We start from the raw sequence: 26,897 nt of genomic DNA on the forward strand, positions 1-26,897 counted from the left end.
CACACAACCCTCTTTCCACCGAGTTCACATCTGAGCGGTTCGATTCCGATCCACTTACCAAGGCGCCACCTGTACCATTTATGGGGTGATTTCCCTCAATGGAAGGTATAGGGAAATCGCAAAGCACTTGAAAAAGTGATTTGTATAGCGATTTCCCCAGCGCTTTCATGAATAAATACATTGTATTTATCCATTTCCGGGTGAAAGAGTTCACTGACGTCAGGTAGTGAAAAAACAGAACCGCTCTGCAAAAGCACCTAGAAAAGCACTTTATAAAAAATCAAAGCAGGCAGGTAAGTCCCTGGAGGCGCAAAAAAATAGTGCAAAAAGTAAAAAACCCGCTGGCATCAACGATATCGATTTTAGATGTGAACAAAGCCGTTGCGCTTTTTGAAGTGATTTTTCAGAGCGATTCTAGGCATGTGCCTAGTGATTTTCTAATCATGCCTAGCGATTTTTTGGGCGTTTTGGTGTAGCAGTTTTTATTTTTTGTTACAGTAGAGCTGGAACTGAACAGCTTTGTAACAAAAACGTTTGGAAAATCGCTCTGTTCTAGCGCTTTTCAGAGCGATTTTCCACTTTCTTATACTTAACATTGAGGCTGACTCGCCTCAGAAATTAGCAGAAATGCTGCAGGGCCCATGTTTGCATTTGGGAGAAAAATCACATCGCTCTAGTGAGATCCATCCCATTCAAATACATTAACCAAGCGCTTTTCAAAGCGATAGCGTTTTAAAAGCACTCTTGGTGTGCACCAGCCCTAACTTACATACAGACATAGACAAGTTTGTTAGTACCCATATTGTTACTAAAAAATAGTGCGAGTCATGGTTCACACTTATTAGAAACAGGGGCAGATTTTGTCAGTATAGGTAGTGATATGACCCCTCCCCCTTCCCTCCAGTATAGGTAGCCAGATGACCCCCTCCCCCCTTTCCCTCCAGTATAGGTAGCCAGATGACTCCCTTAATCCCTCCTTTTCCCTCCCCCCCACCTTTCAGTATAGGTAGCCAGCTCACCTTCACACCGCAGCAGCCATAAGTGTCACTCATTTCTCCACTTATCTCCAGTGCAGAAGCTTCCTCTTCCTTTCCGTCTCCAATGCTGCCCAAATCCATAGCTGCCGGCCACAATGCAAACGTGCACAGAGAGCAAGTTGGCCAGCAGCAGAGTACCACGGTCAGGCGTTCGCCTGATCTCTCTGCATCGCTGCATTTGCAAGCTTGCAAATGCTGCACCAGTTTAGCCTGCTGCTTTGGTGCCCTTGCTCCTGTGGTGCCCTAGGCCATGGCCTAGGAGGCCTTGGCCTAAATCCAGCCCTTATTGGCTTTGTGATTTTAAAAGTGTATAGCAGGTCTGTAGTTTTTCATGTGTGATTTGTGTTTTAATGCAAGTCAATGGCAATACAGGAAAATTGAATAAAAATTAGGTTTCGCCGGGAGTGAGTCTGTACAGCACTCGTTCCAAAACGGTCATTCGAAATGATTTGAATTAATTTTGGGAGAGAATTAATTGAAGTGCATCTGTAGCATAATGGCCTGTTAGGCCAGATCCACACTAGAGGGGAATTCTGAGTGCTTTGTAATTGAATAGCTCTTTCTGAGCGCTTTTTAAAAAGCTCTCCCATTCACTTTCATTTAAATCATGGTAAAAATCACGTAAAAATCATTGCTGCGATCAAGTAATCGCGTATGCAAAAAATAGCGGCGATTTACGCGATTTTTACAGCAATTTTAATGAAAGTGAATGGGAGAAATTTTTAAAAAGCGATAATCAATCAGAAAGCGCTCAGAAAAGCGATTATAGTGTGGATCCGGCCTTAATGCTAGCTGCAGGGCAGAGTGACACATACCACTCTGCACCGTCTTATCTCTGCCTCTGGTTAGGATTCTCCTGTATGTTACAGGGGAAATATAACCACCCCCAGAGAGATAGGTAGAGGGCGCACTTCTTTTGCGCAGACTGGCCGCAACTGGCTGAAGTTACGGGACCCGGTACCGAAGAGGGAGAAGACTGAGGACGGCGGCGTGGGAGCATCCGTGCGCATGGGGCTGGAGGAAGCACCAGGTATGTATAAAACTTGTATTTGATATCAGCTCTGGTTTCCTTTGAAGTGAACCAGAGAGGAAGCACCCTCATGTATTTCACCATATATATCAGTGAGAACATTAGAGAAAACACCTACCTTGCTCTCTGTTTCATGCTTCACTGTTCAGCTTGCTTGTTATCAGCCCTGATAAAATCCCTGACTAAGCATTCAGTCTGGCTTTGCTCAGGAATCATTATAGCTGAGTCTGTCTTCTCTGATGTCTTTTCATTCCCAAGCCTGCCCCCTTGTGGCTCTGCTATAATGAATCCTGAGCAAAGCCAGACTCAATGCTCAGTCGGGATTTTATCAAGGCTGTAACAGGTAGGCTGAGCGGTGAACAATGAAACAGAGAGCAGGGTAGGTGTTTTCTTGAATGTTCCCACTGATATATATGGTAAAATACATGAGGGTGCTTCGTCTCTGGTTCACTGTAAGTAGGGTCGCTCTCGAAGAATAAATCACGAATAACCACGGTGGCTACTCGTGATTCAAATTAGCTCTAATTACCGCAGGCGAGCGGCATTAGGGGTAAATAACCCTGCCGCATCTAGCCGCTCAGCTGCGGTAATTAGAGCTAATTTGAATCACGAGTAACCACCATAGTTACTCTTGATTTATCCTTCGAGAGCAACCCTACCTTTAAGTACCCATCTCAGGTACACTTTAAGTACTGTATAAGGAGGGGAAAAAAATCTGCTGCCTCTGCACTTTGTCATGTAATCTACAGTTATGGTTGGCAGGACCATTCCAAATAAGAAGCAAACTGCACATTTCCAGACTTACTTAAAAACGTTTACAAATAATTATACTAAATGAAATCTGATGGCCACAGGGGCGTAGCATGAGGGGTTGCAGAGGTTGGGGCCCTTGGGCCAGATAGGGCCTTCCCTCAACTGCAGTATTAGCTCTCTATTGGTCCTGTGCTCATAATAATCACTTCTGTAGATACTTTGAATAGCAGTAATCATTAACAAACTGTTTCCCATCCCCTTCTTGCATCTCTGACACTGTAGTTGCCATTGGCAGGTTTTGGTGCACCGTATCAACTGTTATGTATAGAGTGCTTAGGGGGCCCCCATTGTAAAACTTGCATCGGGGCCCACAGCTCCTTAGCTACGCCACTGGATGGCCATGTATTTATTTCCAAATCAAGAAAGAGAACAGCGGTGCATTGGCACTGTGGCTGGAAAGCAATAGATATACTGTATAGGGTTGGCATCCCTGTGATTGGGAGACTTGGGCGCAGGATACAGCCGGTATATGGCTTATCCTGCTGCTGCACAAGTCCTGGCGGCGTTAATTACTATTCCCCATCTAGGTTCACGTGGATAGTGGGGAATGATGTAATTCGGCTTCCAGCTATTGCTGGAGGCCGATTTACAGTGTATTAAAAGTAACTTCAGCTCAGTCTTCTGACGGCGCCAAAGTTACTCATTGAGCTCCTTTGTAGCCTTAATTCCTATTACGGTCAATGGTGGCGCCGGCTGCGCCCAAATCTCCTGCGCTGTTGTTACAGTGCTTGTAGGGTTGTGTTGTGAGCCTGCAAAGGCTGACAGGTAAAAAAAGACCACAGGTCAAGGGGCGGTGCTAAGCACAGCCCCGCAACACAAGCACTTCTGAGAGCTCTTAACCAAAAGCAGCTCCCGCTCCACAGCCTCCTTAGCAGCGCAGTGGCGTGAAACGGCCGTCAGGCTTCCAGCCCCCTGCACCTACCACCAGCCTTTGATGCCTGCATCGTTATGTGCTCCGCCCCTTGACCTGTGGCCTTTTTTCCCCATCAGCCTTTGCAGGTGTGAAACTGGCCTCATGGAAGGGGAGGAGCACACGGCTGGATTGCCTTTTCTCTTGACTCTGGTGCAGCCAGATGGAAGAAGTTTGGATAACAGACGTTTGTAATTTGCAGAGCTCGCCCATCACTGGCGAGAAGAGGACCAGCAACAGTTGTGATTTCTGATTTCTCTTTAAATATGAAGGCATTTAGGGACATTTGTAACTGTTATGAGGAAGGAGTATGGAGATGTTAGTGTAAAAAACTCTAAAGGACAGAAGAGGATTAACATGAAATGAAGCCCTAAGTAAGATGGAAAATGTGGCACCCCCTGCAGGCCACCTAGCTTCCTAGCTTCTTTTTTACGGTAAGATGGGGAAAGGTGCTAGCCAGGCCCCCGGACACTAACCAGGCCCTAGGCATCTGCCATCTTGCCTTGTGAATGATCCGACGCTGCTGAAGGTGGACAGGGGCTTGATAGCTTTTTATATTTTGATAAATTTATCCTTTTTACAGGCTTCCCATTCACATGTAATTCAATGTGAGAAAATAATAATAATGATGATATTTTTATAGCGCTGTTCTGGAGGCTCAAAGCGGTGTAACCCTGTGTTATTCAGTCTCAGGGCTAGTACACAATGGGTGATTTTTCAGCTATTTGCTCATCACCAGCGATCAGCAAAATGCTGCTGCTAATGCAAGTCAATGGTAGTGTTCACACTGTAGCGATTGCCAGTGATTAGCGATTTGCTGATGGTGCATGCAGCATTTTTGGAGCAATTGCATGTCAATGTTATAGAATCACAAAACGCAATCACTGCTAAATCGCTTTTCTGTACAGTGAAAAAACAGCTTTTTGTGATCGCCAGCAATCAGCTAAACGCTACCAAGCGCTCAGTGTGAACCAGCCCTGAAAGGCTCGGGAGAAGAGGTGAGTTTTTAGCCTTTTCTTAAAGAGGAACTTCAGCCTAAACAAACATACTGTCATTAAGTTACATTAGTTATGTTAATTAAAATAGATAGGTAATAAAATCTCTTACCCACCCTGTTTTAAAAGAACAGGCACATGTTTGATTTCATGGGGGCAGCCATCTTTTTGGTTAAAAGGAGGTGACAGAGAGCATGAGACACAGTTCCAACTGTCCTGTGTGCTGATCACCCCTCCCAGTTGCTAGGCAACATGAACAACAACATAGGAAATCCCATCATGCTTTGCACAGCATCAGGGAAAAAAAAGCCCGGGCAGTTTTCTTTGATGGGTGGAGCTTAGCTAAAAATGATGCTTTGGTAAGAAAAACAAAGTTCTGATGCTGTGAAACTTTTAAAGAAACACCAAGCCTTTTCAGTTCTGCTGAGTAGATTTTTAGTCGGGAGGTTCACTTTAAAGCTGTCCAGAGAAGGAGCCTCTTGCACTGATTATAGAAGTGAGTTCCATAGAGTAGGGGCTGCATAGGAAAAGGCCCGAGCACCAAATGTTTTTAAGTGAATCCTGGGAATAACCAGATTCCTCTGATTGGCAGAGAAAGAAGGACGCTTAAGCCACGCCCCTGCCACACCCATGATCACAACCCCAGTCACGCATACCATAAAGATTTCATAAGAAAAATATGTTGTTTTAGAATTCAAACTTCACTGGTCCTTTCTATCCTGGTTCATTTTCCTTCATAGTAACATTTTAAAATTAGTAATATATACATTTAAAGGATGGGAATAAAGTTTAGAGTCAAACATTTTTTAGTAGAGAAATATATATATATATATATATATATATATATATATATATATATATATATACACACATAGAAAGAGTGACAAAGTCCTGAAAGAGGAGGAGGAAATGAGCAATGAGGAGGAAACAGGGACAGAGCTCCAAAAGAGGGACAGTTGGGAGCTATGATGTAGGGGCATATAGCTCCAACAGACAGGGGTGTAGCAATAGGCGTTGCAGAGGTTGCGACTGCATCGGGGCCCTTGGGCCAGAGGGGCCCTGAAGGGCCTTCACTCAACTACAGTATTAGCTCTCTATTGGTCCTGTGCTCATAATAATCACTTTTATAGATACTTTGAATAGTGGTAATCATTAACGAACTGTTCCCAATCCCCTTCTTGTACCTCTGACACTGTAGTTGCCATTGGCAGGTTTTGGTGCGCTGTATCAATTGTTAAGTATAGAGTTCTTGCGGGGCCCCATTGTAAAACTTGCATCAGGGCCCACAGCTCCTTAGCTACGCCACTGCCAACAGATCAGCTATATACTTGGGTCCCTTGTGGTTTACAGCTTTGAATGTCAGCAGGCAGATCTTAAAATGAATTCTCCTTTTTACTGGCAACCAGTGCAGAGTTTGCAGTACTGAGGAGAGGTGTGAGCTGTGGGGGGCATTGGCTAGGAGTCTGGCTGCTACATTATGTACTACTTGTAGGGGGTGCAGAACCTTATCCAGGGATCACACGAACAGGGTATTGCAGTAGTCCAGGTGGGAGGATGGATATGCATGAACTAGAGCAGGTAGATCTCCAGCTGGGATAAGGTGTTTAATGCTTGCTATACTTCTCAGATGGAAGAATGAGGACTTGTGTCAGTGTTAGCTTTCCATCCAGGATCACCCCCAGGTTACCCACAGAGCCTTTATCATTTTAATGATAATTAAACATAATAATAGTAAAACAAATATAAAATATAATAAAAAAACATTTATCAAAAATTCCTTTATTTACAAATGTCACGTTTATGTTACAAACAAACAAACATGCTCATACTTCAATAAGTGAAGGATGAGTTTAAAAATCTTGAAATGATTCAGTATGGCGAGAGCAGTTTAATCACTTTACAACAACATCATTACAGACTGAAAATCTTCACAATTGATTATTGAAGTTAAGCTGGCCACTAACGGTACAATCTTTTTCATCCAATCTTACCATTTGTATGTAATATAAGGTAACTGCCTAAATTATACATTCAATATATTCACTCAGTTTACCTTTATACTACATAGATTTGGTAAAATTGGATGAAAAAGATTGTATTGTTAGTGGCCACGTTAGAGACCAGTAGTATTGCTGGTGATAGCCGTAGCTAACCCCTGGTCATATCAGGCAGTAGCAATAACTGCTGAACACTTGGTAGGTGGGCAATATGTGATCACATGGTCACGCCCACAGCAACTTTTTCCTAATTAGTATGAAGGGTATTTTTCCTGTATTGCGGTGGAGAGAATAAAGCTCTATGCACACGCTAAATAAATGTTAGCCTTCATGATTGTTGCTTGTTTGTTAGGGTGACATTTCAGGGCATGAGCGCTGTATAGATACACTGTTCGGCAAGCCGAGCAGCTTGTACTGTTCTATCATTGCTAGGGTTGTTTCTCTCAAAATGGCGTACAGCATGCTGTGCATTTATTAGACACTGTGCACCTTTACACTGCCGGTGAAACCTACATTTATCTACTGTTTGGTTAATTGTGTGCTTTGCTTCACATTTCTAAGGTGCGATGCGACTTTTCATCACCGTTGCGATCCTATCCCAATGCAACATGGATAGTGTAAAAGTAAAATACACTAGTAGGAGGAAAGAGTTTTGGCACTCTGTGTTATAGAGGCATTCAGGCAATAAAGGTGGCTAGCAACTCACCACTCCAACCAAGGGATCGGCTATGCAAACAGGATGTGCTCATAGCAAATCAGGGGATCTAACTTGTGTACAGGAAGAAGACAGGAGGGTGGAGTATTGTCCAGTCCAGTGGTAGGTGAGCCAGCAGGGGTGAGTGCTAGAGGTGGGCACTAATGATACAGGTCGCTGAAATATCGATTACGAACAATTCTTCGGATGAACGATCATAAATCATCGTTTGGGACCACTAATGGACACACATGTCCTAACCAATCCGAATGATGGGATCGAACCAAAATTCGGATCAATTTCATTAATCTGATTGGATTGATTAGGAGATTATTGTCCTTTGGTGGTCCCAAACGATCATTTATGATCGTTTATACAAAGAATAGTTCATAATCGATCGTTCAGCAAATTGTCTCATTAGTGGCCACCTTAGGGTAGAGAAGAGACCAGCACTGTGCCAGTCAGTGGTGTAGCAATACGGGGGGCCCTTGGGCCAGAGGGGCCCTCCCTCAATTGCAGTATTTGCTTTATATTGGTCCTGTGCTGGTAATAATTACTTTTATAGATGCTTAGAATAGTAGTAATCATTAACAAACTGTTCTCCATCCCCTTCTTGCACCTCTGACACTGTGGCTGTCCTTGGCAGGATTTGATTTGCCGTATCATTTGTTATGTATAGAGTGCTTGCCGCCGACTGTACTGCAGAAATACAATGGGCGGCATTGCAGGAAGTGACGCGAGCGGTGGAACACAGCACCGGATTGCGGAAGCTGGAGTCATTGCTTCCCCGCTGCCAGACAGAAATTAAACGCTGCGCAAATAGCCGGAGGGGGAGCCACAGGTGAGGGGGGGATCTGACCCCATCGCCACCGCTTTGCCCACTGGTACCCCTAACTGGCTGCTACCCCCTCCAGCTCGGCGGCCCCCCCACCCATGGTGGTGGCCCCCCAACTTCCGTTGCCTGCGGAACCTGCCTCATGGGCGGCTCGGGGCTGACTATAAACATATATTAATGCTATACAAGTCCACTTTTAATTTATGGTTGATAAATCTGACCGATCTAAAAATGACAGCAAGATGACACACCCCTTCAGCATAGCAGGTTAGGAAACAGTTTGTATAAGCACATGAAAACAAGTTAAAGAGTTGACATACAATATGCTACAATCCCTGATATGTATAGACCTGTAGAGAGAAACACAGCTAAAACTGAAATGGAACAAGGCAAATCCTAATAGCCGAATATAAACAGTGCGTACAAGCAAAGTGGTCGGTAGGAGCTAAATGGGCATGCCAGTGCAGTACAGTTTGCTTCCTGTTCTATATCAGATCACCTGTTTGGGTGGGTCAATTCAGTGTGTCCATGTGACACCCAAAATAGGGAGAAAAACAGATGCCAGACTACATTGCCCAGAATTCCTGTGCTACATTACAAACCATACGCCTACATGAGGAGGTGGGACTTTTAGTTACCAAAAGTAGGCATCGCGGGGGCAGGCCTATGCATATGAGCCTGTCGGCACAGTGGTGATCGCACAACAGGCTCCCCTCTGCACAAGTGTGAAATCATTGCCTTGCTTTACTCAGAGCTGGGTTAAGCTGAACTTCAAAGAGAACCCGAGGTGGGCAGATGGAATACAGAGGCATGTTCTCTGCCTCATGACATGCCTCTGTGTCCCCACACTTCCGCTCTCTGCCCCCCCCCCCCCCCCCACCGCCGCACTATAGACCCCCGAGTTTGGCAACATTTTTTGTCACCATCTCGGAGGTAAACACAGGGAGAGGGATTCCCTGTTCATACCGCCCACCAGGGGCGTTCTTCCAGGATTTCCAGAGCTGCTATTTGACAGCTCTCTCTCTTCCTGGCCACTCCCCTGCCTTCCTGCACACTGGATGAGAGAATGAAGCTCTCATCCCAGCATTGTGACCTATAGGTCACGAAAGTGAAAGTGGGCCAGTGCGGCACCACGGGAGCGGCGATCTTCGCAGCTACCTGATCCGCCCATCCCTAAGGATCAGGTAGCCTACTTTTCTTTTCTTTTTTGAGCCTACCTCGGGGTCTCGTTAAACATGCTAAAGTCTTCATTACTGGAGGTGAGCAATATCACATCTACTTTCTGGTCTCTCTCCTCCTTCACAGCATTATGAGGATGGCAGGTTCCAGGTGTGCTTTATGCCCTTCTGTAGCTGCTCAGTGAATGATATCACAGTCCAGAGTCATGAGAGTTAGGAGACCGGGCAGCAGCAGCCATCGCGGTGCTTAGTGAGGAGTGAGATGCGGGAGAAGGTCTTGCCACACCCCGGACACCGGTACCTCTTCACTTCCGAATGCGTCTGCAGGTGAGCGCGCAGGTTGGAGCGGTCTGCAAAACCCCGCCCACAGTGATAGCAAGAAAACGGCTTCTCACCTGTACAAAGGAAAAATATGTCATAAAACACACCGCTCTACACACAACATAGAAATCTAAAGAGAAAGGCTTATTTTACTTATACGAAAGTATGCTTGCAGGGCAGGCTCTAGACTTTTTGCTGTCTGAGGCAGACTTGTGAGCTGCAGTGAGCCCCCCAAAACCACCCACAGTTTAGGTAGGTAGCCAGTTTTAGGTGCTCTCAGTGTTGGTTGCTAGGTACAGTTGCCCCCAGTATAGGTTGGCCAGGTACAGTTGCCCCCAGTATAGGTTGACCAGGTACAGTTGCCCCCAGTATAGGTTGGCCAGGTACAGTTGCCCCCAGTATAGGTTGACCAGGTACAGTTGCCCCCAGTATAGGTTGACCAGGTACAGTTGCCCCCAGTATAGGTTGGCCAGGCACTCTTCACTTCCTGTTTCTGCCTAGTGCTGTCCCCAGACTTCTGCTGCCTGAGGAAGTTGCCTCACTTGGCATTATAGGCGGACCGGGTCTGTGTGCTTGAAACAACTTAAAAAGAGGCATTCATTAAAAACGCCATGTACTTGTACAGATATATTTTCCTTCTATGCAGGCTTATCTCTGATAATGTCCACAATACAAAATAAGCCAGGAGCAGCTCATACTCCCAAACTCTGTTTACAGATTTTGTCAGCACTACAAAAGAGCACTGCTCATTGAGAGTCAAAATAACTCTATAGAAGCCGGAGGGATGGTTTCAAAGAACATTATTCAAGTAGAGATCAGCACAGACGGCAGCTTGTCTGCCAGTATAGGCACAGCAAAACCGCTTATTCTGATCCGGGGGGTGACATGCCTGTATCTTCGCACTTAAATAAAGTACAGAGGGCCGGTGCTTCCATAGAAGCAATGGGGCCAATTGCCCCAGAGCGCAGAGCCTGTGCCCCCCCCTTCCAGTTATGGTGACCCATTACAGCGGGGATGCTGTGTGTACATTCCATATAGGAAAAGGAGGAGGTTCTTAAAGGAAACCCCAAAAATGCTTTTTAGGGGACATATGGACACCTAGTGATATTATGTGACAAGGGGGGAGGGGTGGATTGGGCCTGGCAGCCAAGCTCATGGGCCCTTGGGATGATTTGGTTGCAAGGGGGGTGTCAGAGAGGCCCCCCCCCCCCCAGTTACTTTTGCCCCATGGCCTCAGTATAGCTAGAACCAGCCCTGCAAGTGCATTGCATTATTGATCAGGGTTTCAATTTAATTTAATCACCTTTAGGTAAAGTACAATTTAGAGTAAACCTGTCATGAATGGGCATCAAATAGACATTTGAAAACAACCTGAATCCTTGGAAAACGGTCCAGATTCAATAAACTTTTTTTCATACATTTTTCCTGGGAGATTGCAGTTTTGCAGTATAAGATGCCTTTCTTACCTTCAAGGTACAATACATTTGGAGGGAGGGTTGCAGTGTGAGGCCTGGAACCCATTCCTAGGGCGACTGATTCCCCGGTGCTTGGAAGTGATGTGCAGTAAACTGTACAGCGCTTCCGATTTGCGATTCGTTTTTTTAAAACAAAACTTTAGTATACTTACCCGGCGTCGTTATTCCGTTCGTAGCCCCGGCCCTAAAGAAAGAGGTCATAGGTGCTTTTCTAGGACCTCTCAGAGAAGCGCCTGTGACCTCTTTCTTTAGGGGGCGGAGCTACAGACGGAAAAAGGAAATCAAGACACCGGGTGAGTATTTAAAGTTTTATTTAAAGTGCGATCGCTCGGCCCCCGAAAGCGCAGAATAATAACTTTGATAAGCGATTTCACGCACTCACAATGCTGCATGTCATGTGATTGCGATTACCCCTGATTGCAATCACACTAATAGGTTTCCCCTCACTTATTTGCATTGGCAAAGAGTTTTTGGGATTCGACGGCGATCCCAAAACACTGCCAGAAATGCCCTAGTGAGTTCCGGGCCTGAGTCTGACTGCAGAGAGCAGCTGATGAAAGGGTTCCACAATCAAATTTTTGGCAACATCAAAAGTAAACTAGCGATATACTGTACATGGATAAAAATTGCTAAATAAAAACAAGCTAATCAGTGAATATAAACAATGACACAGACTTAAAAAAAGAATAATATTTGTGTTGTACTTTAGTGATAAAGCTTTTTCTCACCTGGTTGAAACAGGATTTTCCATTTTATTGCATTACTAACAGCCTCACAGACAGTTGAGGAAGGTCTGTCTCACCCAAACTGTGGAGCTCCATTTTTGTCTGTGATGTTGCTTGCAATATAATCAGGGCCGGATTTCTGGCAAGGCCACATAGGCCATGGCCTAGGGCACCAGAAATGTAGGGGCGGCTCAGTGAGGGGCAGTAAAGCTGTTTTATGCAGCCATCCCTATCTATAAAGACCGCTTTATCCTTTGAACTCTCTGTCCTGTACTTGTGTCATCCCTGCAAGACTTGAAAGCTCTATCCTGCAGGTACACATCACCCTAACTCTCATGGTGACACAATGGGTCCATCATTAATGAGATGGCAAACATCACATAAAAGTTCTTAAGGAAAACATAACTAATAATCTATACACGTATTACTAAAATAGTTATTGTCTGTGACATCCAATGATGCAAAGTAAGTAGAATTCTCATTGGGGCACACAGAGATAACCATACAGACGGTATAGTTGGCCTTGGGCGGTGAAAAGTACAAATCCGGCCCTGAATATAATAAAGTGATAAATACTCCTCTGTTCAGATAAGCAAGTGGCTACATCTAATCTATCTATCTATGTGAAATTCGCCCCTATATTGCACAAGCAGGAGGAACCTCACATTGGTTGGATGAGTGCTAAGCTTCATAAACAAGCTAGAGGGTACTTGGCCCAGAATCTAGCACATGTACAGGAGTCCCACGACATCGCTTAGCGATCCAGTACACCGAATCATACAGCAAACCGAAAAATACCATTTTTTTTTATAAAGCATATCACCACTGACTTAGGCCTGGTGCACACCAGAGGAGTTTTTCTGAGCGATTTGAGTTTTTGAAACCTTCTGCTAATGTTATCTTATGTGTCTATGCACACTGGAGCAATGAGGTTTTGTAAAAATCCTCCATAGCATTACATTGGGAAGAGGTTTTGAAACCTCTAGCGTTTGGGGAGCTTTTCTGGTGTGTCTCAGCCCTTACATCTGTTTGCTCCCTAAAGTGCATAAAAAAACCCCAAAACTAAATTTGAGCTCCTTCCTAACATGTTCCAGTACAACAGTTTAACTGTAGCCTAGTGCCACGTCTAATTCACAATAACATCTATAAACAACAGTGATGTTATCTCCTGTTTATCTATAGAAGCCAGGAAGTAGACGAGTGGGAGGAGCTTCTGATAGTAAGTGTCGTGGCAATGTCCATGTACGGCAATGTAGCCCTTCCCTAACTAATAGAAGCCCTGCCTCCAGAAGTCCCATCTCCTTGGGAATGAAGGGGGCTTAGCATTTGGGACATCTTGGGTATTGGCCAAATAAAGAGGCACCATATTGACATAAAATAGAATGTAGTACATTATTAAGAATACTCACTTTTATGTTACTTATGCTGGTTTTGGCATCAGAAATGCTTCCTATATCTATATATTTCTGTATATTGGTATGTGACCCCGACCCACCCAATGATGTTATGCCTAGGCTATTAAGGTATGCAGCGTTCTACTCCAAGTGCACTCCCTGTGATAAATTTAAAAATGTAAATTTGGGGTGAGGTAACATTTCTAGTAGGCAAACAAACATCGACTAAATTATTTAAAAAGGAGTATTGTGGAAATTTTTTTTTTTTTATTAATTAACTTCTATTCAGTTAAACTGGATCCGAGATGAACTTTTACTCATTGCATAATTGTGTTCCTTTCCTATTGTTTATAGGGTATTCCTCAAGCCAAATACTTCTTTATTTTTGTTTTAATACTCTAATTCCCTATAAACTAAACAAGCCACGCCCACAGGTTTTCAGAGAGCCAAGGCACTTTCAGACAGTAGCAAGGGCTCATGGGAGCTCAGTCTGGGCAGGAGGAGGGGGAGATATTACTAGCGAGAGATTTCAGAGGCAGAGGGGAGGAGGGAGAAGGAGAGGGGGGATTAGGCTTTTTTTAGCTCAAGATACAGATAAGCCTGCCAACATGGCTGCTGTCATTGTATCACAGGAAAAATCAATAATATTATATTAAAGCTGTTTGCAGCTAGATGTGCTGTGTAAACTATCTAAACTTTAGATAAGATATATAGACAAGTTACTTGTTGTAGTTAGTTTTTTTTTTTTTTTTTTTATTTCGGATCCGCTTTAAGTTCCTCTAAGTTGGTATGCACTATGGGGGATAAACAGATGACTGTAGTTCCCTGTATAAGTACAGCTATGCCTTAAACTGGTGATAACTCATTTACCCATCTAGAAAGTTGGATGACGTGAAATATTCCAAACTACAATAAACATGTAAACACAATTTTCTAAATTGTAGGTGCTGAAATGCCAGTAGATGTGCTGTAATGAGACACTGTTAGGCAGTTATCCATCTTACCTGTATGAGTTCTAATATGTCCCTGAAGCAGCCATGGCCTGGAGAAAGCTTTACCGCAAATGCGACAGGCGCAGGGCAAAGTATGAGTACGGATGTGCATTTTCAGTGCCCCCAGGCTGCTGTAGGCCTTGGAGCAATGTGGGCAGCTAAAGTACCGGCAGTGCCGCAGTTTATGATTGGAGGACAATCTGGCAGGTTTTTGATAGTCCAAACAGGTCCCCGTCTCTGAGTCCTGTGAAGTCTCTGTCTGAGAAGGTAGACTGAATGCAGCTTTATTCACCAGTGCTGAGAGTCCCGCCTCCGCTGTTCTGCTCCTCGGAGGCGTGTTTAAATTGTTCAAGCTGTCTTTGAGAGGTAGTCCATTGGTTAAACCTGATAGAGTATCCCCTATCCTGATCTCTAGAGGGTTCAGGAGAGATCGGTGATATTCCTCTTGTCCTGATTCTGCCAGAGAGTGTGACAGGGCAGGCTGGGTAACCACCCACTGTTCTGTAATGCCCTGTCGGGTCGCAGATGGCTCCATACTCTGACAGATGGAGAGAACGAGACCTACACCAAAAATACACAATTTTGTAACTAGCAGAGTAAAACAAAGACAGAAACACACATTTTACATTTGTCATTTTAATCCATTCAACTTTCAATAATAATGTAATACTATTAGGCATGAATGTAAAATGAGCATTTTCCACAGAATACAAAGTACACTGAAATATGTATGATATTAGCTTAGCCCTTAAATAGTAGCTCTCAGTCTAATGACCTTACCATAGTCTTGGGTCAATTAAGGGGGTAGACAACCTACAAGCTTGTTTTGGGGGTCTGAAAGGAAACCAGAGTGCTCAGAGAAACCACCCCCACACACAGGAAGAGAATATATGCATACGTATTACCCAGTTGTCCCTCAGTTGGATGGAGGGTGAGCTGAATGTTGGCTCTCCCTGCTACCGCTGAAACTCAGGGGTAATGTTAAAAACTATCCCCCTCCAAGTTGTAGCAACTTGGGGGAGACAAGAAATTGAGGGTACGGCTATTGCCGGCACCCGAACTGAAAATAAAAAGTCAAAAGAGCCATACACCGGTCATACTTACCTCCCGTGTAGTCTATTACTCAATCTCTTTCTCCTCTCCTGTGTCCCATTTGTCCACTGTGATGAATGGATTTCTCCGTCCTCCATTTTAAAAATGGCCATTACCCCATAACAGCTTCCTGGTCAGCACACTGTTAAACTGTAATATCGCCCACTTGAGAAATAATAATAATAATAGTATTTGTATAGCGCCTTTCTCCTGTCAGACTCAAAGCGCTTGCGAGACAGTCACTAGAGCGCACTCAGTAGGCAGTAGCAGTATTAGGGAGTCTCGCCCAAGAAACTCCTTACTGAAATAGGTGTTGGCTTACTGAAGAGGCAGAGCCGAGATTTGAACCCAGGTCTCCTGTGTCAGAGGCAGAGCCCTTAACCATTACACTAACATGAACAATACCTTGCACATTCAGTTGTAACTGACAGCTGCTGATATACTGTATAACTGACAACAACTGGTATACTTAAGTTCTGACAAACTCTTGTCAGAACTGGAAGGGATCACTGTAAGAAGAAAATGGTGAGCTTCTGAGAGGAACTGGTGTGTGAGGTTAGTATGTAATATTCATTTGTAGCTACGTCATTTGTTTATTTTAAATACATTTTCCTCAGTTCAGGTTCCCTTTAAGAACCCCCCCCCCCCTGCAGCCATAGCTGTAATAATTTTACAGTCTATGGCTGTATCCAACTGAGGCGCAGATCAGAAACCAAGATTACCTGATCCAGAATATACAGACTCCATGTAGATAGGGTCAAAGCCAGGAACTGAACCTGAGACTTCAGCACTGTACATTTATACATCGATAAACTTTTTGTAAAAAGGTAAAATTGCATATAAGGTGGTACATGCACAACAGATAACTTATGCCCCAGAGACATCAAGGTACTTTGGGTGCCGCTTTAGGCTATTTGTAGACACAGTTTGTATAGCAGGCAACCCTGATGCCCAAAGTGCCACATATAACCACTAATTATGGCTGTTAACATAGGAGCCTATGGCAGCACCCAACATACCGATATTTGTAGCCACAGTTTATTTAGGGTTAGGTATAGCTTGGGGGGACTGGTTAGGGTTAGACATAGGTTGGGGGGGGGGGGGGGGTCTGTTAGGGTTAGGTGGTGGTGTGTTAGGGTTCGGCATCAGTTGGGGTGGTTGGTTAGGGTGGGGCATCGGTTGTGGGGTTTGGTTAGGCATCGTTTGGGGAGTTGGTGTGAAAATACAATAGAAGCTCACACACTGCAGATGGATGGGGTGTTATGTGGTAGCTGGAGAGGTAGTTCTAGTCACAGGCAGTGTGATGATAGATGGAAGGCTCATGCACTGCAGGTGGATAGAGAGTAATGTGGTAGCTGGAGAGATATTTCCAGTCACAGGCAGTGTGAGGATAGATGGAAGGCTCATGCATGCACTGCAGGTGGATGGAGTGTTATGTGGTAGCTGGAGAGGTATTTCTAGTCACAGGCAGTGTGAGGATAGATGGAAGGCTCATGCACTGCAGGTGGATGGGGTGTTATGTGGTAGCTAGGGGAGATATTTCCAGTCACATGCAGTGTGATAGATTGGAGGCTCATGCCCTGCAGGTAGATGTGGTATGTGGTGAAAGGAGAGGTATTTCTAGTCACAGGCAGTGTGAGGATAGATTGGAGGCTCACACACTGCAGGTGGATGGGGTGTTATGTGGCAGCTGGAGAGGTATTTCTAGTCACAGGCAGTGTGAGGATAGATTGGAGGCTCATGCCCTGCAGGTAGATGTGGTGTTATGTGGTAGCTGGAGAGGTATTTCTAGTCACAGGCAGTGTGAGGATAGATGGAAGGCTCATGCACCACTGCAGGTGGGTGTTGTATTTGGTCATCACACTCTCCAGCTGCACCTGCTCCTCCACTACACATGAAAGAAAACTCTCACAGGCAAGGACTTGCTGGACAAAGGAGTGGAGTTTATGGAGGAGAAGAGGAAAAGAGGCGCCAGTTTCTATTGATCAGATCTGAGCTGTTAACCCTTGCATGGATTGGTATTGTCACATGCCTCTTGCAAGTTAGCTGGTAGCCATCTTGTGACACACACACACACACACACACACACACACACACACACACTTGATTTTGCATCAGTACAGTGCTGACACATATTCCTCAGCTTCTAATTGGGAATGATCAGAAAGAGCAAATGCCGTTCCGCCGGAATTCCCGGATTCCGCCAGCGCTTAATTCCGTCGCTATGAAAATTCCGCTGGATTTTTGCGGAATTCCGGCAGAAAAGTTAAGCTAATCGCAAATGGAACCTTCTTTATGCTAAATGGTAACCCATAGAACCTATTGACTGTTCCCTTGGTCCTTTTTTCTCTTCCTCCCTTCTTCCCTCCTCCTCCAGAGGAGGGTCTTGTCTTCCAGGGAATTGTAGGATTTCAAAAGCCAGTTTACATACATTGGCCGGGAATCGAACCCAGGTCTAGTGCTTGGTAGGCAGCTCTCCTCACCGCTATACCAACACTACATGCTGAAGCCAGCCTAGCATGTACCATTATGATATATCCAAGAGAAAAATGAGCTTGCTTAGGGATTTGTAGGATGTCAATAGCCAACTCACATACATTGGACAGGAATCGAACCCAGGCCTACCGCTTGGTAGGCTGCTATCCTAACCATTATACCGCCAACACAACACACTACTATGCTACATGCTAAAGCCAGCCTAGCATGTACCATTGTGATATACCCAAGAGAAAAATGAGCTCTCTCTCTCTCTCTCTCTCTCTCTCTCTCTCTCTCTCTCTCTCTCTCCTCTCTCTCTCTTCTCTCTCTCTCTTCTCTCTCTCTCTTCTCTCTCTCTCTTCTCTCTCTCTCTCTCTCTCTCTCTCTCCCATTAAACTGAATTTTCAGCTCAAAACCATCAACGGATACCGGCAGAATTTCACAGGCAATTTCAGAATTCGGCCGGATTGAAAAAGCAATCTCCGCCCAAAAATACAATTCCACGGAAAGCGGTGACCATCCCTACGAGAGAGAGAGAGAGATGAATCTACATGGCTATCCGGGGTTCTATCCGGACAACTGTTGAACACAAAAGGCAAGACCATGCCTGGGTGGGCTTGAACCACCAACCTTTCAGTTAACAGCCGAATGCGCTAACCAATTGTGCCTTAGAGACTGTGTACCACAAAGACTTTGCACGTAGTTGCTGTTGAATGATTTTATGGGGATGTATGTGTGTCTTTTGGAGGGAGGAAGTAAGTCTGCTCCAAGAAGTTCCAGCATGTAGTGTTGGTGGTATAATGGTGTGGATAGCTGCCTACCAAGTGGTAGGCCTGGGTTCGGTTCCTGGCCAATGTATGTGAGTTGGCTTTTGACAGGATCAATCTTTCTGATTGCACCTGGTGTGGAGCAGTATAGCCATGCATGATTCAACCAAATCGATAGATTTTCCCTTTTTTTTTTTTTTCGATAAAACTGATCAATCGTATAGTAAAAGAAAAAAAATCTATTTTATTTTTGATCAAGAAAAAATTATCAATATTTTCAAAAGTATCAAAAATGTCAGAAAAATACAAAAAATTGATTGATTTTTTTTATTTTCAGAAAAAAAATTGATCATACTGTATAAAGTACAGTATATTAATTCAATGTTTCTAATTATTTGATTAAGCAAAAAAATTGATCATATTACGTATGCTATATTGATTCGATTTTTCCAAATAATATGATTCTTTTTACCGCCAGGTAATGCCATCGTGTGTGAAGCGTGACATGCATAGCATTGCCAGATGCTGCATTCAGCTGCAGGTAATTGCCGCTGAATGGCGCTCATAGCCCAAAGAGCGAACAGTTCAGCCGCTAATGGAAAAGGGGCCTTAAAGTGTACCAGAGACTAAGCATTAGAACTAATCGATACTTACCTGGGCTTCCTCCAGCCCCATAAACACGCCTGAGTCCTTCGCCGTCCTCCCCCGGTCTGCTGTTCAGCCGCAATCGGCCCCAGTAACAGGCTCAGTTGGGTCCAGTCTGGTTCTCTGCCCATGCGCGGACTGACACAATTGAGCCAGTTACCGAGGCTGATTATTATTATTATTTATTTTATTTATAAAGCGCCAACATATTACGCAGCGCTGAACATTAATTTAGGTTACAGACAATATTTAGGGGTGGCATACAGCAATACGACAATACAGGAATACAAGAAAACCAGATCACACAGTACAGTATGAGTACAAGGTAATGCTTAGTCAGTCACTGGATGGAGCATGGAGATTAGGCAACTTAGGTTCACTCAAGTGCATAGCATTGATTCATGGGTGTAAAGCCTAGTTAACACAGATGGTTGGAGAGAGGTGAGGCCACCACTTCTCATCTGTCTTAGGCCTCTTTCTAATGGGAGGCTGAAGGGGGTGAATTCACAGCGCTCCTGTCTCTTGCTTGTGCTCGGTATGGGCAGTGGAGAGGTGGTCACGAGGCATGAGCTTCGCAGAGCTCTGATGCTTGGATTCCAAATTCCAAACTTTTGGGCCTCATAAGGGTAGCAGTTAACTTACCCTTGTCACCCCCTATAACCAATATTATAATACTGTATTCAATACTTTCTCCTTCTGTGTTTGAAAGAGGAAGCATTGGAGAGACTGAACGAGATGGAACGTGACATGGAGCTCATAGGCTATAGATGGCGACAAGGGTAAATTAAAGTGAACCAGAGACAGTTCACATTGCAATAGTTATACTATGATTGCGGCTGAACAGCAGACCGGGGGAGGACGGCGAGGGACTCAGGCATGTTTATGGGGCTGGAGGAAGCCCAGGTAAATATTGATTAGTTCTAATGCTTAGTCTCTGGTTTACTTTAAAGGACAACTGTAATGAGAGGGATATGGAGGCTGCCATATTTATTTTCTTTTTAAGCAATAGCAGTTGCCTGTCAGTCCTCCTGGTCTATTTGGCTGCAGTAGTGTCTGAATCACACCAGAAACAAGCATACAGCAAATCTTGTCAGATCGAACAATAATGTCAGAAACTAGGAAACAGTCCACTAGGAGCGATTTCCTTTATGCAAATTCAGACAGGGAATTGCAGCCCATTAAAATAAATAAAAAACATCCAGATGATCCGCACACTCTGAATGAACCAAGTTCAATATTTTAATTCAAATAAAGGGACACATGCCATTCCATAAACATGGTGTTTATGGAATGGCATGTGTCACTTTATTTGAATTAAAATATTGAACTTGGTTCATTCAGAGTGTGCGGATCATCTGGATGTTTTTTGTATATTACTGCGATCCAGCACCTCGGCAATGATGTGCAATTCCAAGCGGACTTATTGAAATAAATAGGCTGCTTCCGAATTTGCGTGCAGGGGAAAAAAACTCAGATGGCCATTAGCAGACTAACGCACAGCAAGAGAAAGTCTGAGCGACATTCACAGTGCACACGTTGCGTTGTGTGTAACGTGTAGCAATATTTAGAAAGTGCTGCATGCTGTGCGTTTAGCAACACATTTGCTGCGTTGTGTGTTGCACATGCTCAGCAATTTTTTTTTAATGCAATGCATGCGCCGTTTTCGTTCCATCAGTATGCAACGAAAACGGCGCACCAAGAGACAATGCAGTGCAAAATAACATCCAATGTTATAACCTACATGCGCTGCATTAGGGGCACGTTGTGCGACTAATGTCGCATCAAACGCAATGTCCCACTGTGAAAGAGGCCTAAAGGGAAATAAGTATAGCACCTTCAATAGGTCTCACACCCTGGATTCCTTTTAAAAGGAAACAAATATGGCAGCCTCCATATCTCTCTTGCTTCAGTTGTCCTCTAAGATAAAAAAAAATCAGTTTAACTTACCTGGGTCTTGTTGCAGCCTCCAGAGTCATCCTGTGCCCACGATGTATGTCCGAGACCCTCCAGCAAGCGACGGTGAGTCCCACAAAGTTGACCAGCCACACGACTCCTTACCGTGCTCACATGGGGAGCATGATCAGGGTGTGCACAATGTCACGCATGCGCAATAGCTGGTGACTGGCCAGCTTTGTGCAGGTCGTCGCTGCTTGCTGGAGGGACTCAGAAGCACGGTGTGAGCACAGGATGACTCCAGGGGACTGCAAGAAGCCACAGGTAATTTAAACTGATTTTTTTTTTTATCTTGACATCCAAGGTGAAAATAAACTGATAAGAAAAACTATTGTATCTGTCCTTCTCCTAAAAATTACTTCTTTTTTTTTGCTATCCCACACTCTTATTTTATATTTAAATGCCAGAGCTTAAATCTATTAATTATTGACCCTTTTTATCTCTTTCCTGCTCTCAGAAGCCATTTACTGACAGGAAAGTGTTTTATGGCTGCAATTACTTATCAGTGAGGGTTGTGCTATAGTCTGACCCAGTCCGCCCCAATAGAAACTGTCACTTGCATACCTGATTAACTCTTTCAGGAAGAGAAGCAAGAAAAGGAACACAGCATAGTTATTTGTGTGTGCTAGACACTGTACATACGCATGTCTATCTCGTCATGTCACATCGGTTGCCCTTTAAGTAACCCTTTAAGTTGAAGCACTAGGCCAGTGGTCTTCAGACTAAGGCCCGTGGGCCGAATGCGGCCCCCTGAGGCTTTTTCACCGGCCCCTCACTCACAAAATGTGTTACTTATAGATGTAGGCCACTGCATCTTTAAATATTAGTGTCTTGCAGATAGAATAGCAGTGCTGGTACCATCAATCCACAGGGAAGCCCGCGAGCAGTCATTTGCTGGCTTCCAATTCAATTCTGCATCAGGTGACACTGCTGTCCACTTGAACAACAGGTTGCTCCCTCAGTATGCCTCACTGTCTGGCGAAAAGTTTTTGTTTTTTTTATTTAATCTGCACATGTTATATTGGGGGCATAATATCTGCTTTGGTTAAATGGGAGACAAAAGGGCTGCACCTGTAAACAGGTAATAGTTTACACTACCTAGGTTCAATGTAATGTTTTCTAAATTTCTACATCATATCATGTATACTCCGGCCCCCCATTAGTTTGAAGTATGTTGACCTGGCCCTTGACTGAGAAAGTTTGAGGACCCCTGCACTAGGCTGTAGTTTCTCAACACACGTTACGTCACGTGTACCCGTGGGAATTATAGTTGGACTTCGGAGTACTTAAAAAAAAAAAAGATATACCATATATGATTTAAAGGACTTACGAGGCCAAAACCTGTACAAAAAGTAAAGTACCTGCATGTTGTGTAAATGCACGGAGGATGCCATCCGCGCCCTCTGTGCAGTTCCGCGGGTCCCCTTAGTGACATCGCCCCCCCCCGTGCGCTCACGACCCCACAGGCCAGGTCGGGCTCTCCAGCCACTCCTAATATGGCAGCCGGAGCCGGTCGCGGCTGCGCAGCTCTAGGGCCAACCCCCCAATCCACGCGATAGTGCGTGGTTCGGAGGGGTTGGCCCTAGAGCTGCGCAGCCGCACTCGCGGCAATGCGGACTGCGCAGCCGCGGCCATATTAGGAGTGGCTGGAGAGCCCGTCCCGGCCTGTGGGGTCGCGAGCGCACAGGGGGGCGATGTCACTAAGGGGACCCGGCGGAGCTGCACGGAGGGCGTCCTCTGTGCATTTAAACAACATGCAGGTACTTTACTTTTTTACAGGTTTTGGCCTCGTAAGTCCTATAACCAAAGTTTTATAGTTAATTAAATGCATCAAAGCAAGTTATGAAGTACAGAAATAATTATGAAGTACTCCTAGGCAATATGTATGTGTCAAGGGGTACTTGAGATAGCGTTACTCATAACGGGGTACTTGGCCAAGAAAGTCATTAATATTGGGGTACATAGTATAATGTTGAAAAACACTGCATTAGGCTACATTCACAGTGGGGTGCAGTGCTGTATTGTAACGTGGCTTGCTACACTGCAATGAAAAACCAATGTGACATTTACAGTGCGGCGGGTGTGTTGCGGTATACTGGTGTGCGGGATGCCAATGCGTTCCTGTGAATTGTGCATGGTAACAGTGAGGCATGCTTTTTATTAACCATATGCTTCACTGTGTGCCACGCGACGCACAGAGAACGCACAGCGCAATGTTTCCATTACATTGTGTTCCTGCTTTTACAGAGAACGCAAACCAACGACCACTGCAAATGTAGCTCTAATTATTCAAAAGTGCCGTGTGCTACGCAAGTACTCTTTGTGACCATTGCTGCCTGTGTGAAAAGATGATAAAGTGATATTTGATTATACATTCTTCATAGTCTTCATAACTAGAAGCGGCATGTGGGACATCTTATTTGCCCCATTTCAGAAAGCCAGAAGTCTGCCCGGAAAACTGTCAGTCATGCAAAATCATTCTCTGCTCATCTCAGCTGACTCTAGAAAACAAGTTTTGATTTTTCTGGTCAATATGATCACGTCTGATCGAATCTGCCAGATATCTATTGCATCCAGCATATGTAATCAATTCATTTTTGACTGAGGTCAGGCTATTCATGGACTGAAGTGGGATTGGATATGTTGGATATGTTGGAAAATCTCGGCGCGAGCAGGCGGGTGATTGATCAATGCATAACGCTGCAGTGAATCGTTTGATCGATCCTCCATAAGTTTCCTCTGCATTGTAAGGGTGGCCACACACCATACAATTTTTTAAATATCTGTTGAAATTCAAGAATATCAATCAATTTTTCTGACTTGACTGTAGCATTTCAAAAATCGGACCAATGTACCACACACATGTTCAATTTTTCCTCAATTATGATAAAAATGATAAAAATACTTGCGTGTATGTATATATTAATAAATCCTCAATGAATCTACCACACACCATCCAATTTTCATAAAAATTGATCAGAAAAATCCTCCATTCCTGATCAAGTTTTATCCCCCCCCCCCCCCCCCCACACACACACACACACACAAAAAGGGGGAAATCTGATTAGATTTCTTGCTTGAATAAAAAAAAAAAGCTTTTGATTTTTTGGGGGAGATTCAGACTTTTTTGATCAAATTACCATAAAATTAGATCATTTTATTGTATCGTGTGTAGCCACCTTTACCGAGATCAAGTGTGCGTAGTTAAACAAACATGCACAGGTCAATAACAGGCCAATCATGATAGATTTCAGAAGTAATGTGTCCAGCATTACACGGTCATTGATCCCCAACCCCCCCCCCCCCCCCAACTAGTCACACAGACATTTTCCAATATATCTGTTCAAACTTTTGATCAACAAGCTGCCCATATTGATTGAAAGCGAGACACCTATCAGATTTGTTCAAAATGATCTAATCATCCCACAAAACAGATATGTATATTGCTCGGTTTCACTTCAGATGCTATTTCTGATCAGGTGAAAAAATGTAATAGCTGACCGATTGCTGGCAATCAATTCCAGCTCAAAATCAAACCCTTTCTTGATCAAAAGAAAATTGGACAGGTTTGAAAAATATCAATCGGAATACTAGATATTGTTCAGTGTTTTTATTTTTCCTTTCAATTCATTTTTGATCGATATCCATTCAGAAATATGAAAGGCTAATTTTCTTCTGCATCCAATCGATGTAAGATCTGAATATTGATCTGGTCACTGGCTTAGATCGAGTCTGAAGTAAAAATTGCATGGTGTGTACCCACCTTCAGGTAATCGGATTCTATGTTGGATTTCCCCAAAAAGGGACAGATCGATTGCAGTAGGTGGCCAATTCATATACAGCTAGCAATAATTTAGCAGAGCTCTGTGCCCTGAGCATGAAGGTGCAGCTATCCTGCAGGTGTGTGTGCCCACTCTTACCTGCCTGAGCCTCCAGCAGCTGTCCATAGTTGGGGATTCTGTGACTACAGGGCTTCTTCACCAGGAAAGACCTGGGCATCCTCTGCCACCTTCCCACTCTGTGTGTCCCCAGCATGGGACAGCAACAATCTGGAGAGACATTCTCCTGCTACATTACCATGTGGCTTTCCTCACAGCCAATAGGAGGGTGAGACAAGTGCAGTGGGCGTGGCGGGAGGAGGGCTCCCACTGAATGTTCCCAGCTGTAGCAGGTGCATACACTGAATAACTTGGCAGAGGGCTGGGGAGGGGGGCATTCTGCCCTCTCTCAGCCAGCTTATTACACACTAACCTATGGAGAGAGAGAGAGAGACACCAAGGAGGGAGAGGAGGCAAATGCTTAGAGAGCAGCACAATCCAGAATGTCAATACTGCCTTTCTTTCATGTCAACATTATTTATGCTACAGTATATAAAGATGTATTCACTAAACAGCATAAGCAGAATAAAGTGCCTAAAGTATTAGGGCCCGTTCAGATCACAAATGCGGATGGCCATGCGTGCGGAATGCGTGCGGACCACAACGCGTACGAACGCATGGCCATCCGCGTTTGTGTGCGTTGCGTGGCTGATCCCATCACTGAAAAGTGAATAGGACAGCCACGCGTTTTGTCAAAATCTGCGTGCAGCATGCGTTCCCGGACCGCACAGGTCCGGAACGCATGCAGTGTGAACATCAGATAGTAAACTCTATGCACTGTCTGATGTCATGCGTGTCGGCCTCCTGCACGCGTTTCCAAAACGCGGCTGGAAACGCGTGCAGTGTGAACGGGCCCTTAAAGGACATCGCAGGTGAAAAAGTGATGAGAAAAACAATTGTTTCTATTCTCCTTCTCCTATAAATGACTTATTTAGATATCCCACAGTTTTATTTTATATTTAAATCTAGTTTTTAAGTTTCTTGCGGTTTTGTTGTCTCTGCTCATTGACACCTTCATTGGAAGTATGCCAGAACTAACATCTATGAATTATTGACCCTTTTTATCTCTTTCCTGCTTTCAGGAGCCATTTACTGACAGGGAAGTGTTTTATGGCTGTAATTACTTATCAGTGAGGATTATGCTATAGTCTGACCCAGTCCGCCCCGATAGAAACTGTCACTTGCATACCTGATGTTTCACTCTCTCAGGCAGAGAAAGGGAGAAAAAAAAAAGAACACAGCTTAGTTATTTGTGTGCTAGGCACTGTACATCCACATATCTATCTCATCATGTCACATCGGTTGTCCTTTATTGGTCAATTTTCTAAATATCTTTTCAATTCAAGAATTGCAATCTATTTTTCTGACTCATTGTAACATTTCAAAAATCTGACCAATGTATCACACGTTAAATTTTTCCTCAATTATGAAAAAATTGCTTGGGTCTGTACATCAATTAACATCTACCCTACACCATTACATTTTCATAAAAATTGATCAGAAAGATCCAACACTCGCGATCTTTTATTGAATAAAAATGGAAAATTTGATCAGAATTCTCGACCCAAAAAAAAAAAAGAAAAAAAAAAAAGCTTTCGATTATTCAGGGAAATGATTGTTTTTATCAAATTGGCGTAAAATGAGATCATTTTATTGTATCGTGTGTGGCCAACTTTACAAATAATGAG

General features: G+C 44.1%; 1 protein-coding gene across 1 annotated transcript; it reads right to left on the reverse strand.

The window, feature by feature from the left end:
- Positions 1 to 9,186: 9,186 nt before the first annotated feature.
- Positions 9,187 to 25,374, reverse strand: LOC137538962 (zinc finger protein SNAI3-like). The gene is made up of 3 exons (XM_068261409.1): positions 25,252 to 25,374; positions 14,409 to 14,957; positions 9,187 to 9,884 (listed from the first exon to the last, which is right to left on the reverse strand). The coding sequence occupies exons 1-3, from the start codon at positions 25,364 to 25,366 to the stop codon at positions 9,703 to 9,705; spliced, it is 846 nt and encodes a 281-aa protein (XP_068117510.1). The 5' UTR covers positions 25,367 to 25,374; the 3' UTR covers positions 9,187 to 9,702.
- Between the last annotated feature and the right edge of the window lie 1,523 nt (positions 25,375 to 26,897).

The sequence above is a fragment of the Hyperolius riggenbachi genome, chromosome 11 (genome assembly GCF_040937935.1).
Source record: "Hyperolius riggenbachi isolate aHypRig1 chromosome 11, aHypRig1.pri, whole genome shotgun sequence".
Lineage (NCBI taxonomy): Eukaryota > Metazoa > Chordata > Amphibia > Anura > Hyperoliidae > Hyperolius > Hyperolius riggenbachi.